Source organism: Athalia rosae, chromosome 1, assembly GCF_917208135.1.
Source record: "Athalia rosae chromosome 1, iyAthRosa1.1, whole genome shotgun sequence".
In the NCBI taxonomy this organism is placed as follows: domain Eukaryota; kingdom Metazoa; phylum Arthropoda; class Insecta; order Hymenoptera; family Athaliidae; genus Athalia; species Athalia rosae.
This window is the reverse complement of record NC_064026.1, coordinates 9531729-9548395: the sequence shown is the minus strand read 5'-3', so window position 1 is coordinate 9548395 and position 16667 is coordinate 9531729. Positions and strand designations below refer to the sequence as shown.

The following is a 16667-nucleotide window of genomic DNA, read 5'->3' as shown; positions in this document are numbered from 1 at the left end:
CATGTATTGTCGGTGTAATTCACTTAATGCGAACTCCGATTGATTTTTACACTTCTATGTATATCGCGATGTATACTCGTAGACTAATACGTGGGTTCTGTAAGCGGAAGTGTAGTGAAATTAGCGCAGTCCGATCCATCTGTCTTAATGGATTGATTCGAGGGATTTATTGAGTACGTTACGTGAACGTGTGCATATCATATGTATTGTGTAACGCATACACGCCGTACACTTTGCAGCACCCGCATATGGGAGAACGATTCACCTGTTTGACGTTAGCTGTGAAATTGCTCGAAACGTAACAGCCCTGCCAATCGTGCCTGTCCAGCGCAGCTGCAACTCGGGCGAGCTAAAAGGTTGACCCACATCTTGATAACCAAGAGTTCAAGTCTCGCGGCTATACGGTATCATCGACGATCACCTACGTTAGGGGCGTGATCTCGTTCCAAAGTAATCAGCATTTTTGGCACATCTCCGCACGAGATTGATTAATTGAATATGAAAATAATTCATTTCCGTCAAACTTTTGATTTGGAAACATAATTTTTAATACATTGCCTCGGAGGGCTTGAAATTTCGGCAAGGTGTATTTGGGAGAATTTAAAGTGCACGTGGATATTCTGAAACTCTATGGCTGGGTCGTTGATCGTATATTGAACCTAGTTTTTTCAATACCTCGAGCGATGCGTGTTTTATTAAAATTATGACTTCAAAAGAAAGAAGCCCCACGCCGATGCGAACTATTCTCTATCGAGATTTTGTTGTTATGTTATAATATCATCAATAATTCATCAAAGGGTTCGCAATTTCCAAATAAAGTTGAGAGCTTTTCTCCAAGTTCTAAAGCGCAAGTATGGTAATCTCGCGATAAGCGGAAGGTTCGAAAACCCAAGTAATTTTTGAAAGCGCTATAAATTCCGTACAACGAAATATCTATGTAGACAGACGTACCTATGTGCGAATAACGCGTCAGACAATAATTCTCACTTAGTTGGCGATCGTTCGTCAAAGTGATAATATGATCGTCGATACATCGGCGTCGATGATAACCGAGCTCTCGTCGGTAGTGATCATTATTGTTGTTATTATTATTTATTACTATTATTATCATTATCGTTATGATTATCACGATTGAGGGGTACCCGAGGCATTATTACACCTATTATACATATATATATGTATGTATTTCCATACGTGGTGGGTATAAGGTACAAAGTACAGTACCTACGCAGCGAGTACAAAGCATTCGAAGAACACAGAAAAGCGAAAACAAAGAACAAAGCCGCGGAAAAGGGTTCAACGAGGGGGTCGGTTTGTTGGTGGGGTCGTTTGACTTACCGTGCTGATGGGGGGCTGAGAACGCCGAGTGTCTTCTCGGTGACATAGGCGGATGAGGCGGGCCTTGACTCCCCGGTGGTTGCATAGAGGACAGAGCGCCGAGAGGAGTGTACGACTTACATGGCTGTTCGGGTTTTGGCTGGAAATAGTACGAAGGCGAATGTTAAAAGTTTTCAATAAACCTGAGAGACAACAGACGATAATAGAGACAAGACTGTCTAGTCTGGACGGTTGAAAGCTAAAAGTAAGGAAAAAAAATAAAATAAAATAAAAGCAAAAAACCAACTAGACTGATTTTATGAATCCAATCAGAGGACGCAACAAGCAACTAATTTGTAGAGCTTCTTTGATTGCCTGTTCTTGTACCCCCGGTTCTCATTTTATTATATAAAGTTATTCAAAAGCCGGTGTTTAGATCAAAGAGAGCACCTTTTCAATGCGATTCAAATGCATAAGAAACTAGCAACTGAAACGTCGGCCTTGACGGCTTGATTTTTTTACATTTACAAACGAACTCTATGGGGAAATAATTCTACGATGAAATGTTGTAGAAAGATATGCTGGATTGAAATGCCCGTGAAATTGCTTAAAACTCACATGTTCATGAATTTCAGTTGCGACAGCAGTTGCAGCGGTTTGAGTGTGACTGGTTGAACTGATGCGATATTGCATACCCGCAATGCTGCAAAATCCTTCGTGGTGTGTAGACCTCGTCTGGTTAACGTAGACGCCTTGAGAAAAAGAAGGCACGGTATAACAAGGACCTATCGAACGAGAAGCATCTAATGACGATGAAGAGGAATCCTTCATTCTTTTCGGCAGTTACATTATATTTTTAAATAATTTTGCTCGAGTGAATGCCGAAATCATTTCGATTAATTTCCAGCGATTGGATTCCGGTGTATATCAATAAAATGAATTCTTTCGAGAGAACAATGCATTTTCTTTTATAGAAAACACCTATGCCGATAACCCTACAGCGTCTGAGTTACAGAGAATATTAGTTGACACCAAAAAGGAGAAAGTTTGGAAATTGAAACTGCGTTGGATGCCGTCTTTCTAATTTTTTTTTTTTGTTATTAAATTTTTTTTTTTATTACCTGTAATGGTAACGTCGGTGTCCTGGTTAACGATGACGACTTTCTTTGGCTGTTTGATGACTTCTTCGGGGTCAGAGCCCTGCCGCGACTTTCGCCTCTCAGCCTCCGAGTCGCTCTGCTTCCGCCTTCTGACGACCTCAACATCCGATTCGCTGGAGGATTCGCTAAATGAGGATCCTCTGCAGTGATATTTTTCGTCGGAATAAGAGGCAGCTAGTATGGCCGAAGCGTTGAGACTCGCCATACGCTTGCAGACCACCATGTCTTTCAAGTCCATTACTTCCTCGTTCTTCTTACGTCGTTTCGCCACCTTTTTTTTGTTTGCCTCCACATTTTTACGCTCCTCTGATGCGCGCTGCTCTTCGTCGGAAGACGAAGGTGAGGAGGAAGAACTCTCCATCATATCCCAGTGCTTTCCGCGCAATCCCGGCACGTTTCTCAAATTACGTTTAGGAGAGATTTCCTCCACCTTCGGCTTCGTCTCTTGCACCTTTTTCGACGACGATGATACCTCTTTTTCCTTCACCTCGTCTTTGTCTTTTTCCTTATCTTTTTCTTTTTCCTTTTCCTTATCCTGATCTTCCTTCAACTTTTTGGACTGTTTCTCTTTCTCTGCCTTCGGTTTGCAGTAACCACCGAGGTAGACACCGCTTGCTTCATTCTCGTACAAACAATGCACTTTTGCTGACGCGTTGAGCGAAGCTACTCGATGACGCTTTGGGCCCGTCCAAAATCCGAACAATCTCATCCTCCTCGCTCGTTCCGATGACGCATCGGACGAGGGACTTTTACGGTCCCGTTTTTTGATATTACGTTTTTTACTCTTCACGGTTCCCGAATTTTCCTCGTCGTCGTGATCCTCGTTATCGTCGCCGTCATCACCGTCATCGTCTTCTTCGCCATCGGTAGTCGCGGATATCGAAGAATCGTCTCTGTCGTCCGTTTCCACCTTCAGGCCAATTCGAAGCAAAGTATCTCCGTTGGTTTCTTGTTTTGATTGTTTTAGGATATTCGGTTTCTCATTTTCTTCGACCGCAACAATCTTTGAGTTTTTTAGGAGATCTTCCAACATTACTTCATCGGAGGTATTCGAATTGCGTTCGCTGTTTCCAGTACGATTTTTCGTAATCTTCAAGCACTTTTTCGGCAATTTTTTATTAGTTACTTTTGGTTTGCAGATATTGTTCTTTACCGTTTTTTTACCATCGGCAGTAGACTTTTTCCACGGTGTATAATCTTCGCTGGAATCCAGTTCTCTCTTTATGGTCTTAGAATCCAGCTGATCGTCGGTCGTTTTACCGAGTGTGGAATCCTCCGTGACCAAATTTTTCGTACTCTCTGATTGCATCGAAGAGTTGTTCTTCTTTTTCGCGACTATTTTCTCGGCCAACTTCAACATCTTTGCTTCCTTCTTCGTCGAAAGCACGGAATTCGCCTTGGGTAACTTACGCGGCACTACCTTTGACTTCATTTGTTTCGCCAACTGTGGCTTCTTCTCGTTGACCTTGCAATTCTTCACCGCTGGTGCGGTAGCTGTTGGCAACTTTTTCTTTGACTTTTTCGCCCCCTCTTCAGTTTCACCCAGATCATTCGAGTCGACAGTACGCAATTTTTTGACTAGCTTCATTTTCGTTTGTAACAATTTCTTTGTCACTGGTACAGCTCGAGACGTTATCTTTTTAGCGAGAATCGTTTTCTTTACCGGCGTTGGTTTCTTCCGCGACTGCTTTGGCTTCGCCTCCTTCTTCCCCTTGGCTGTACTCGGAGAACATTTTTTCCCGCTATTTTCTTTCTCTGGGGACTTTTTTCGCTCACCTTTCTTCGTAACCTTCAGCTCCTTTTTTTTTTCATCTACCTTAGTCTTCTTCTTGGTTATCACACAATCTGTGTTTTCCAAATTTTCTTCAGCCTTATCTTCAACACGTTGAAGAACTGACTTCGCTGCATCTTCGGATTGCGCATCTTTTTTTTTCTTTTCCTGCCCAATGCAGTTATCTTTCACCTCGGTCTTCTCTTCTTCGACTCTGACTTCAGATTTATCTATCTTCTCGTGCTTCTTTTCTTGATCTTTGCTGTTCTGCTTTTTCTTATCTTCTTGTTTCTCAGTCTTCTTTTTCAATTCTTCCTGCTGCGACTTCTTGGGATCCTCAATTTTCTCGGCATTGTTACGTTTTTCCTCCAATTTATCTTTTTCGACCCTTTTTCTCTCCTCGGCCTTCTCGGTCGTTTTTTTTTTATCATCAACTTTATCCCCTTTTTTCTTTTCATCGACTTTCTCCAACTTCTTTTTTAAATCGTCACACTTTTCCTGCGCCTTCTTTTTCAGATCTTCCGACTTATCAGACTTTTTCGCCGATGCGAAAATCGCCTCAACCCGTTTCGCCTTCTTTTCCAAAGCTTCCGTTTTCTTATCCCTTTTCGGTGGATCGGAATTGTTAATTTTTTCCGGGGATGCGCGTCGTTTTTTACCAGTGGTAGCAACTGCAGCGGCGCCCTTGCGTCCCACTACAACTGCCTTCTTCTGTGGCTTCATTCTCGGAACTTGTTTCTTCTTCACATTTTAACACCGGGCAAAAACTATCCGCGAGTTATTTACTCGAAAATAAAAATTCGTTTACCCGATCGCCATGTTCGATTTAGTTCCCTCCGTAAGGATCGATATAATCTGGGATATGATATATCTGGAACAGCAACAATAGCGTATCCGCAAAATCTGCATCGTGTATGGATTTCTTTGACTATAATCAGCAACAACTACATGTGCAATGATTCTGATAACGTCACGCGGAGTACAATGACTAAAAAGTGAACTATGATGATTCTCTAGCGATCAGTAATACAATAAATATTCCCCATGAAATACAGATACCTAGGAGTTTGTTTGCCTTCGTATTTTTCTAGCAGATACGCACATCATGCGGTATTCAAACTAACAACTCGGGTTCAGTGTCGCAACTACGGCCTGGCGTCAGTTAAATGACACAGCTAATAGAAAAAATTGTAGAAACCGATTCGAGACAACGATGAGTGAAACCCCCTGACTCCGCTGGAGAACAATCGGACGTCATTTTTGAATTCAAAATTTTCTGCCTCCTTAGAGAAAAGAGAAAGTCATTTTTGAAGACCGCAATTGAATCGTTAAATAATCGATCGATTTTTTTGTTGTTTCCGTGCTGACGTATTCTGACCCAACCGTAATGGTATATTATTCGATAAACTTCTGGCACCCTATGAACTTGATGGAAATTATTGCAGGGTTTTAGTCAGTTGATATACATAGCCTATGAATAATAGGGGTATAAAGCGTGCAGAATTCATCGGCACATTGCGCGCGACTGATATTAGGGGCTGTTTCAATTGGTGCACGCGATATACTATATGGCAGTGCAAGGTTAATCTAGTACACAAACTATTTGCGTTCGTGAATAAACGTGACAACTGTGTTGAAAATTTATATCGCATATCTACTGCGTGAGGCCGTATTTAGGGGTCCTTCTATTACGAGATAAACAGACATTTTTCAAGAACGTTATGTCACGTAGACCGATAGGATCTGACGAATCCGTTTGATTGTAGCTTTTTTTGATTGCGATTATTAAACCGATTGACTGGTGATCTTAATAGAATTTATGGCCAGCGTGACAGTCGAAGTGCCGTAATAATGAGAATGAAACAATGACGAGTTAATGAAATTGAATGAAGTTCAATGTGACGAATAAAGAAAACCCTCAGCAGCGAAGGTGTCCGTAAATGGCCACAAGTGGCCAGAGGGAACACACTGATCGATGATGTGTACGATTGTCTTCACAGCTGAATATTTCGATATAATTATTAATCGGAGTTTGAATATTTAGAAAAACTATTCGACGACAGCTGAAACGCTACTACTTAACTGCTGTTGGGTATATTTGCATGTATTAGATTTGTATAAGGCAGGCCAAAATGTTTGACAGAAAAATGAGATTGTTTACCTCTGGCAAGTCCCTGTGTTGCCACTTGCCCCGTGAACAGTTTCTTTATTACACGATTATTAGTAACCCACCCGCTCAGACTTGACCTTTTTAATATCGGTTACGCACGCGATCACAAGTCTAATAATTTACCGGGTTATTCACGCCTCAATTGTTAACATTGACCGAGATAATTTCATTTCTTACATCCCGATCCTCGAACCACTCGACGTCCCTGCCCTTTTCCCGTAGCCCCGTCGGCCATTTTATTTCTGGTGCATCTCGTTGGCCCTCTGCCCGACGTAACGCGTTTCAAGAACCTCCACAGCGCCTGCTCGACCGATAATGAAACAAATTGAATATTTTTCAATTCCCTTTTTTTTCTTTCAGTGATTCGTTAACCGTGCGATGCTCACCCACCTCCACTGATATGAAAATTGAAGAATAATATGATCTCGAAGTCCATAGTCTAGAAGTTCATGGGGTACGTACCAATCTAATTTGAAAAGAATTTTGATTCATTTGCAAATGCAGTGGAAATTGTTTTTTGTCAAAAGTATTTGAATCGCGTCGCGAAATTTAACTTAAGTAACGTAGTCGAATACGCATGTTTGGCGTTATGACAATAGATGATTACATGGTACGATTGTTGTGTTATGAAAATTTATTGCCATCAAAGATTGTATAAAAACAATACACGCCTGGTCACTTTCTCTTTGCCCATTTTATACGGAGTTTTGATTAAATCCGATCAGGCGTGCCTTAATTAGGTCTCCTTTGTTCAATTCTGATTTTTCCTTGGTCCATCCCGGCAGCATCAATAAGGCATTGGAGTTTTTACAACTGAGCAGCTTACTACTGATCTGATTACCTGTACTATATGCTCTTGGAATAGGGTCGTCATTGCTCCATTCTAAGATAGCTCTAGCATACTCCGGTCGTGGGTCTAGTTTGTAGGAACTAAGTAGCTGAAAAATATTAGATGGCTGAATTTCGCCCACTTATGAAAACAGGCTTTTATATTACTATCTTGACTGAACTCTCAACAGGTCTCCAAATTAGTTTATCTACATACCTTGGCTATGACAACAACGGGCTTGGAGAAATCACCACTGAGGCGCTTGAGCAAAGGTAACGCAAACAATTGAGCAGTTACTGTTGCGGAGACAGGATTACCAGGTAAACACAATATGTATTTCTTCGTCTTGTTATATTCGCAAGTAGCATATGTTGTTGGCTTCCCTGGTTTCATATTAACTCGCCCTGGAAGCATACTGGATGGTTGAGACGCAGTTCTATCACTTGCCGAGACAATAGCCTATTGCCTCGTCTATTGCGTTTAAATGACACCTGTTTGATATTTTTTGTACACTTACCAAAATGGATAGTAGCTTTGAAAACGTGCTCTAAGATCGGCTTTAGCATATCCTTATCGCCCATTGAAACGGAACCAGAAGTCAGAAGCACATCAACTTCTTGAAATGCATCCTTTAAAGCGCTGATCATTGCATTCTCTCTAAAATGGGCAAATAAAAGACGACTTATATTCGCTTTCCGAGGCTATGTGTACGAGATTATGAGTCCTTGATGTTTATCAAACTTAAACTTACTCATCTATAGCAATACCAAAGTCTCGTGGACTGTACCCATTTTCTCTCAGCATCATCATAAGAGTAATTTTATTGCTGTCGTAAACGTGTCCTGGCTTTGGTGGTTCTCCGGCTTGTTGTAATTCGTTACCTGTGGATAAAACTCCAACCGTTGGCAATTTCGTTACTCTCACCTTGGTGCACCCACACGCAGATAAAATTCCCATTTCAGCTGCACCGATTTTAGTCTGTGCTTTCAAGATGAGAGTTCCTTTTTCGATATCACTTCCAATAGGCCTGCAAGAATCAAACAGCCCTCAATAATTGAATCATAGAATGGGGACAATGATTGAATACAGTTTTTATGAGTTATGAGGATTAGCAACTTGCCTGATATCGAGTCCATCTTTTGGCTCAATTAATATTTCGATTTCCTTTTCCTCCATTCCATCAGTACTCGATTCAATAAGCATAGTATCTTCAACTTGTACAACTGCCGTTGCTTCTGCATGATTGACAGAGAATAAATAGATGGCTTAATAGAAGTGATCTAATCGTTATCCATAATGGACATACTTTTTGAGCCACCTACCCTCAGGAATTGGTGCTCCAGTATTCACCCTCACACATGTTCCTGGCACGAGGTGTAGAGAACCTGGCTAAACATCGATGATATTGGGAAAAATGATTAAACTGACTTATCAACAAAATATCGTTAGTAAATGAGTTAGGACTCGTTAGACATTCTCAGATTATTCTTCGCTTACAGTTTGTCCAGCTTCGGTACCACCGAGGACATGCCTCCGTCCTTTACCATCGGAGGTAAATACGGCATATCCATCTTTTATAGAAGCTCGGAATGGAGGTAAATCGCAGTAGGAATAAATGTCATCAGTTATTACTCGGCCATAAGCATCCCAAACCTCTAGAATTTCCGCATCTAAGATTTGCAATGATTTATTTATGATCTCCAGAGCTGCGTCAACAGAAATCATAGTATATGGAGATTCCCTAAGTCTGTCAGCAACGCTTGTGATACGGGCCTAGGAAATGGAAAAATAATAGTTACATTGGTAGTTATAGTGGTTTTGACATGAATCAGAATTGAAATATCTTACCGCAGAAACAGCAGAGTGCTGATGAGAACAACGATGATGTTGATGAGCTCCCTGTATTTGCTCATGAGTCTTAATAATCTTGCTTTTCTCCTCTAGAATCAAGTCAACAGCATGCGAAATTACTCCAGCAATAGCTTCATAGCATTCTTTAACAGCTTTTGTTGAACCAGGCAAATTAATGATCAGAGTCTTTTTGCGAATGCCACAAACTGATCTAAAATTATGTGAAAATCCCTTAGCCGGTGAGCTCGAATTACGTTTGCAGTAGATAGGATTATAAAAACCCTACCTGGATAACATTCCCATAGGAGTTGCTTTCAAGCTAGCCATGAGCATAGCAGTTGATAATCCAGGTGCTTTCTTTTCGAGAACTTTTTCCGTAGCTTCTGGAGTAATATCCCTTAATGCAAAGCCGGTACCTCCAGTAGTAAGAATTACATTTACTTTGAAAACATCAGACCATCGTGTCAAAGTAGCCTATGATAAAAAGAAAATTGTGTTAGAAAAACAGCTATTGAAGTTATACTGAATGCAGATACTCTTCGTACGTGTGATACGTACCATAATTTGAAATTCATCATCAGGCACCACAGTTTTACATATGACCTGGCCTTTGATAAGTCTTCCATCATGCGATTGCTCTGTAGTAACCAAGCGTTCCAGTTCTGGACCACTGGTGTCATCTTTATCACCACTAGCACAGGTATCGCTTACTATGTAATAACATAGAATCTTAATAATTTTATTGAACACAGAGAGCATTGGGTCATAAGTCGCTAACCGTCTTTAGAGACTAGGGAGAACTTTCTAATATTATGTTTGGCATGAGAGGAAAAAGGAACGATACTGTATTCAAATCCAGGTGTAGCTGAGTCGGCGTCATTTACAATAAGTAATACCTCTTACCTCTGTTAACTTCCTTATAAACAACTAGTTGTATACTTTCATAGATGGCATTTTACGCTAATTAACTCATTGTTTGATATGAAAAATTTCTGAGTAGTATTGAAGTACAGTGGTTCACACATGCGAGGGTACGCGGGAGGACACTTAAGGAATTCAATTCGAACTATCAACTCTAGTTGTTAGGTCAGTTCTGTATTTGAATAATTATCTGTAGACTAACCTTAAACTAGAAATACTATGCATAGTAATGAGTGGTATACGTAATCAAAGAATGTAGAATATTGAGTATCAATTGCTTGCTACTTGAAAATGAACGACATTGAAACATACTCAACTACATTATTGTATATGTATTATGTGATTTTTTCTCTCACCTGTCAATATCCCAAACGTTATAGAAGCCATGTTGCTGGCAATTACTTTATCCTTTTTCAAACAATTCGAGAACATAGCTACTTAGATTCTTCAGTCAACGACTTCGTTCGGTATGTCAATAGTTATCATGCGTTGTGTAACCCTTGAATTCACTGAGCGTGACAAGATAATTTTATGGATGCTACGAATACTTCACAATCTATACTCGTTCTACTGTTATCAGTTCCATATAATTTGCAGTTTCAAATCCTTTGATGTTAATCATGATCACTTGTTACGTGTGCTTGAAGTTTACTTACAATGAATGTGAGATAAAAGTTGATTGATTAGAAAGGTGGCTGTAACATTTTATTTGCTTGATTAATCAGTTAGAAATTAATGATTGATATAATTGGTCAATAACTTATGCAACTTAGTTAAGATTCTTCCAATAAAAACGTAGGTATATCAATCTTCTGTATTCATTGTAAAATCCATGTCAAAGTTCAACATTACATGTGACCACCCGATAACTTTGTTTCAATAGTATTAGTCACTACATATGTTCAAGGATATTTTTACACTGGATTCGGTTGAAAAGGGACGCAGAATATATTAAGTGTTCATACTAACGTGTACTGAAACCGTAGGGTTTCTTTATTTCATTCAAATCATAATTCACGATCTTCCAGCACTATACAGAATTTTGAAACATATCCTTACTGTAAACATACCTTCCTTTATTGAAGAAATGATTATGCAACTGACAAGAAACAAATTAATTCATTAACGAATCAACTAATGCATGTTATAAAATTCCATGTTATAAAATTTAAATTTTGATTCAACTAATCAAAGGAAGTATAGAACCAACTGGAAGTACTTAATATTATGAATATTTTCATCTGGGCAGATGGAAGAATGTTTCTAGTTTCTTTAACGCATCAATAGTCAACCAGACCCCTGAAAGAAAAAACATGGTAACAACTTGCGGAAGATAGTCAACAAATACATCCGCTTTTAACTCAATGTCTAGTGTTCACTCATCAAGTTGTACACTTCCGATACACTTGTCCGTTAGATCAAGTCCTATCACAGATCACATGTATCATATTGTTAATTTTCTTGAAGATAACTATCTAGTAACAATGCCGTCGTTCACACAGGTAAGGTTTCCAAAAATGTAAGTAAGAATTTATAATTTACCGATTACTTCTTGGACTCGACGATGGTCTCGGGGATTCTCTGTGCCTCCTGCGTGATTCGTGTCTATTTCTACTTCTATCGTCTCGTCTGTCTCTTTCCCTCTCTCTTTCCCTTTCTCTTTCCCTTTCCCTTTCCCTTTCCCTTTCCCGTTCCCTGTCTCTGTCCCTATCCCTATCCCTATCCCTATCCCTATCCCTATCCCTATCCCTATCTCTATCCTTTTCCCTGTCTCTGTCACTTGCGGTATCAACATCTCTTGTATCCCTGTCCCTACGTTCTCTTCGTATCACTTGTGGTTTAGGACTGCGATTAAGACTTGGGCTACGCGAGTTTGACGAACGACTATCGGAGGTGTGACCTTCATACTTGTGCCTTAATTCTCTTTGCCTGAAAAAGCCATCAAATTTGTAGATTAGTGCTAGAATGGAACATTTTCTATTAAAAAAGTCAAGTTTTCACAAAGGTTTAGGAATAAATGTTTGAGGATATAAACCTTCGACGAAGTTTTAAAGACATCTCTCGTATCTCATCTTCACGATCCTGTCTTTGCTGCTCCATTTTTTCGATTCTCAGCTGCTCAGCCCTTTTATCAGCCTTGTCTGTGAATAACAACATTAGAACATTATTGTTTACTTCCAATGAAAATCGAAGTTTGTCAAGTTTCTATTATAATTCCTTGCTTACATTGCCTGTTCAACAGAGCCTGCATTTTTTTCTTAAGCCGCTCCTGAGGTGTGATCTTTGAAGACTGCAATGTTAATGTCTTAAAGAATAGTCAATCAAAAATGAGTAAAGAAATTATTATTTGAATTGCGGTGACAAAATGCTATCTCAAAGAAGAATTAATTGTAAGTACAATGGAATTGATAGTAACTGCTGAACATCAAAGATTGGTTGATATCAACGTTACCAAGACTGGAGTTTACCCCATTAACGCAAATACGCTTCCGAATTTTCATTTGATTTAAACATGTTAATAATGAAAATATTTGGGAAAGTGAATTATCATTGTATGATAGAACCTTGAAGACGATTTTTAAAACATGGAACTACCATTAAGTTACTGCTTTTTACCATGCCATGGAACCCGGTTTTGAAACGAAAAACAAAATCTAACTATAAAAACGAATACATTGAATACTGATGCAACTAATAACACACTTAGAATGGAAAAAATCGAATAAATTATTAACATCAGCATATGCGATTTTAATTTGAAAATGACTAATTCTAAGATTATTCGACCGTGGTGTGAAAAAAGTGGAATATTGAGAAAAAACATACGGCAGAAAAAAAAACACATGATTTGGATGATAAATTTCCCTACTAAGCTGCCTAATATGCCCGCGTTTGATTATGCAAAACTAACGAGTCTGATATACCTTCAACTCAATGGCTATAGCAAATAAAATTTTGAGCGAACAAAGTAATCGTTCCATTAAATTGTGAAAATATATTATCTACGTTGCAACGTAATGGAATACGTTCAAGAAGCTTGAAACATTTGATTATGCAATAGTAAAAAAATGAATAGTTATTTTTATTCTTTTGCTTTGTGCATTAAGTGACTAAGGGAGCGTTATGGTTCTTACTGACTTTGTATCCGCCACCAGAATATGTACTTAACCCTGCTTTTGGCTTGATCCTAAAACAAAAACATCTCATTAAAGCCTAAAATTGGTTGTAATGAATCACTTAATGTTTAGTTGTGCTATACACTTGAAAGTGGATGGAATACAAGAACAATAAAATTTGCTCACACGCTCGCGCTGATTATTGGAGGCTTAGGCGCTGATGGAATATTTTTTTCCTCGTTATCTGACAATTCTAATTCCAAGCTGGAGGATTTTCCTCTACGACCATAATATCTGCAACATATAATACTTTGAGCTCAGTTCACATGTTCATCGAGACAGCATTGACTATTGGATACTTAAATCGATGACAAGATGAATATCAACAGTTAAATATACTAATTTTACTTTTCCAACCTTGGTAATGCAAGTGTTTTGTTGTCATTGCTTCTGGACCTTCTGGTGTTAGAACGACTCCTTGATCGGGACTGAGAATAGCGTCTTCTACGATAACTCTCTTTGGACCGACTTCTGTTTCGAGACCTTGACCCTGATCTTGACTTAGAAATTGAGGAACTACTGTTCGAAGATGACCGTAATCTTCTTTGCCGGGAACGTGACCTCGATTTTGACCTTGAACTAGAAGGAGATCTTGATTTTGAGCTGGATCTAGAAATACTCTTAGATCTTGAGCGTTGCGATCTAGCACCAGATAGCCTGCGTCTAGAGTGACTTCTAGATCTCGACTTTACTTGTCTTCTCGATCTGGATCCTGTGTTCTTTAATCTAGAATAGAAATATGTTGTTAGCTTTTGTCACGATTGTTTCTAAGATGAAATGATCACTCAAACTAGCAACTTACCTTGATCGTGAATTGCTCTTTCTTCTATCACGTGATCTGTATGGTTTAGTTCTAGTTATTGATCTGGAAGCGCTTCGTGATCTAGATTTAGAAATTTTTCTAGAAACGGTTCTATCTCCGAAAACTGGGCTCTCAGATCGTCTTCTTCTCAAGTGAGAATAATTGACTTTTTTTATGTTTGTCGTTGTAATTTGAGTTGAACTACCATGTGCCTCTTCTTCACCGCCAAAACTTGTGATGTACGTAATTTGTCCAGCATTAATTGGTGAAGGTGATCTTGAGCGTGATTTTGATGACGACTTTCTATAGGGGTTATATTCTGGACTCTCTCTAGCTGCGTAGCTAAAATGAATATTTTTTTCATCAACACAATATTGGTATATTTGTTTCATTGTTCAAATATAAATTGCAGCATATTCATTTATTCACAAATATCTCGAATGATTGAAGCCTAGTCATTTGACATTTCAAATAATGTATGATTTTTATTGAAAAATTCAGGCGTATGCAAGTTAGTTTGTAGCTCAAAGTCCAGATCAGTACTTTGAAGCACCTTCTGCTTAGTGCTAGTATAAGACTGCAACAGTTGTTCTTTGAATTTTAGCAGTGAATTCATAGGATGCTGTTTGTTTTAAACTTGTTTAATCACATCAAGAACGAAAGCAAATAGATTCCCATAGTTACCTTGGTGGGCTCATAACACGGCCAATCATTTTCTTTTCTCGGAATGCTCGTCTCTCTCTCCTTGATCTCCGTCCCTAGAAGAAACAAATAAATCTAGATGAATTCTTTGTAGAACTTTCAGCAGATGCTACTACATTTTATACTCTGGTGGTTAACTCATGCACAATATCTAATTGTGAAATGAAATACATTCTTCAAAACCATATTTAGAATCACAGAAACTTGCAATCTATTTCAAGTGGTGTAACTTACGGAATACATTGCTTTTTCTTCCTCCTGTTTGCGAGCTTGCCTTAATGTTTCTGCTTCTTCGACATCCTGAGTTAAGAAACTGAAATAGTCTGCACCGAGCAATCCATACTTTTGCGCCACTTGATTCATTTCATGAGCTTGCGAAGGTTCTATCTGCGATACATCTACGCAAATATCTGGAAGACAGAAAATTGTAGTGTCAATCAAATCGATCCACGCTATAGCGGACTGTATGGCACTTGATCGTGTGATATCTATATGAAGGTAATTTCAGCAAAAACCAACTCGAAAATATATTACAGCTACCTAAATCAATATCACTATCTTCATCTTCTGGTTTATCATCCACCGCTACTGATTCAATTGGTTTGCCAGGATCAGTAATAGGTTCTTCAGTTTCATAGTTATAGCCAATTGCGGCATTAGCAGTCGATTTCTTCTTGTCTTTGTTGGCATCTGGCTTAGTAGAAGAACCAAATTGCTCCTCTATGTGAATTTGATGTAGAAATTTTTCTTCGGTCACTGTAAGCATTGACACAAATAGCAGTCTTTAGAGGTATTCATTCAATGTGTGAGAATCTTGACACAACCATTTTAAAGAACTGTAATAATGAAGATTAGCAATAGAATTCGTTGACCCAGAGAATTCAACTCTTAACAATTTAAGATGAATACCGACCTCCGAGAAATTCGTTTTGAACGATTATGCGATAACGTTCATAATTGATGTGCCTATCTTCACTAGTCAAAGCAATGTCTACATCGATGGTATCAGAAGCTTCCGGGATCCAATCGAGATGAGCTCGAACATCAAATCGATCAATGAGATTCTCTTCGTTCCCTTGCCAAGGCATCCTAGAAACATAATTTGTATAAATTTGTGTCCATATTTGTTCGGAGCAAGAGAAGAGAGTAGTTTCTACTTACATATTTGCAGGACTATCGCCAGCTGCAGCCACAGCAGGATCCAAATGAATCTTGCACGGTCTCCCATGTAATTGCAGGAATTGTGTGGGATCTGATTTCTAAATATCATAAAACTATAGCTGAGAAATTCTGTGTGAACTGTAATACATGATGTTAATCGTTCGTTAATCCCATCATGCAAAAATAAATTAATTAATAATTGGCGGAATGTGAAAAATTTATAGAATTATCGTCGGAGAATGATGATGTCCGAATTAAATTATCACTAGAGTTTCGCAAAATCAATTTAAATTGGTACAAAATATTTTATCGTAACAATCAGTATTTAAAATCATTTCTCACAATTTTCTCATAATAATCCCGGCGGCGTTCCGCCCGTCGACGATAATCGACCAGCATACCGCGAATCTTCTTTTCCTGTTTCCGCGCCTCGTGCCACATTCTACCACCAGTTTTTTTTACAGAAAAACTCATGTTTGTTATCTAGCAGGGCACGAAATTACTTTCATTAACTTCGTGCTACTATAAGTGGCAAAAGACGAACAACAAACTACAATCTGCTCGGTCCTCTTTTTCGCGAGCCAGCCATGTTGGTTTAGCTCACTCCTTTCGTTCGGTCGGTAAAGAGGAAAACCAAATTAATGAATACGCACTGGGGTGGTCTTATTTTGGGTATGTTTGAATTTTTTTTGACGATAGTCCGAAATCGGTTAAAAATATATATAAAAAAATACCTGCCAAATTGCAGCCCTTAATTTTAATATTAACACGTGCCCCACGGCAGTCAAAGTGTTAAATGTATATAAC

General features: G+C 38.9%; 3 protein-coding genes and 1 long non-coding RNA gene across 7 annotated transcripts in view; 1 reads left to right on the top strand and 3 right to left on the bottom strand.

Moving 5' to 3' along the window:
- LOC105685030 overlaps window positions 1–6654 on the bottom strand; it is a 56965-nt gene extending 50311 nt beyond the window's left edge. The window contains exons 1-4 of the mRNA XM_012398833.3: window positions 6410–6654; window positions 2439–5119; window positions 1936–2069; window positions 1339–1477 (exon numbers count right to left, since the gene is read on the bottom strand). Coding sequence (XP_012254256.2) covers window positions 1339–1477; window positions 1936–2069; window positions 2439–4971 — 2806 coding nt within the window. The 5' untranslated portion in view covers window positions 4972–5119; window positions 6410–6654. The remainder of the gene's footprint in view (window positions 1–1338; window positions 1478–1935; window positions 2070–2438; window positions 5120–6409) is intronic.
- Window positions 70–7652, top strand: LOC125500160. Its single transcript, XR_007277375.1, has 3 exons — window positions 70–356; window positions 6779–6872; window positions 7438–7652. It is a non-coding gene; the product is annotated as an uncharacterized LOC125500160 (long non-coding RNA).
- LOC105685084 (gephyrin) lies at window positions 7035–10831 on the bottom strand. Of its 2 annotated transcripts, none has more exons than XM_012398917.3 (11): window positions 10376–10831; window positions 9657–9808; window positions 9385–9572; window positions 9096–9309; window positions 8745–9020; window positions 8570–8636; window positions 8368–8482; window positions 7999–8274; window positions 7765–7904; window positions 7464–7651; window positions 7035–7356 (listed from the first exon to the last, which is right to left on the bottom strand). In XM_012398917.3, the coding sequence occupies exons 1-11, from the start codon at window positions 10449–10451 to the stop codon at window positions 7114–7116; spliced, it is 1935 nt and encodes a 644-aa protein (XP_012254340.2). In that variant the 5' UTR covers window positions 10452–10831; the 3' UTR covers window positions 7035–7113. The 2 variants fall into 2 exon arrangements, with proteins under 2 accessions (XP_012254340.2, XP_048507605.1); XM_048651648.1 differs by lacking the exon at window positions 10376–10831 and adding an exon at window positions 10002–10338.
- Window positions 10832–11074: 243 nt separating this feature from the next.
- Window positions 11075–16481, bottom strand: LOC105685085 (CLK4-associating serine/arginine rich protein). Of its 3 annotated transcripts, none has more exons than XM_048651607.1 (14): window positions 16203–16481; window positions 15861–15958; window positions 15613–15788; window positions 15240–15455; window positions 14934–15109; window positions 14682–14755; window positions 13998–14339; window positions 13553–13921; window positions 13322–13429; window positions 13158–13206; window positions 12246–12324; window positions 12055–12160; window positions 11562–11948; window positions 11075–11318 (listed from the first exon to the last, which is right to left on the bottom strand). In XM_048651607.1, exons 1-14 carry the CDS (start codon window positions 16332–16334, stop codon window positions 11300–11302), a joined length of 2331 nt encoding a protein of 776 aa, XP_048507564.1. In that variant the 5' UTR covers window positions 16335–16481; the 3' UTR covers window positions 11075–11299. The 3 variants fall into 3 exon arrangements, with proteins under 3 accessions (XP_048507564.1, XP_048507570.1, XP_048507576.1); XM_048651613.1 differs by having other exon boundaries at window positions 12246–12309; XM_048651619.1 differs by lacking the exons at window positions 15861–15958; window positions 16203–16481 and having other exon boundaries at window positions 15240–15535; window positions 15613–15754.
- Window positions 16482–16667: the final 186 nt, after the last annotated feature.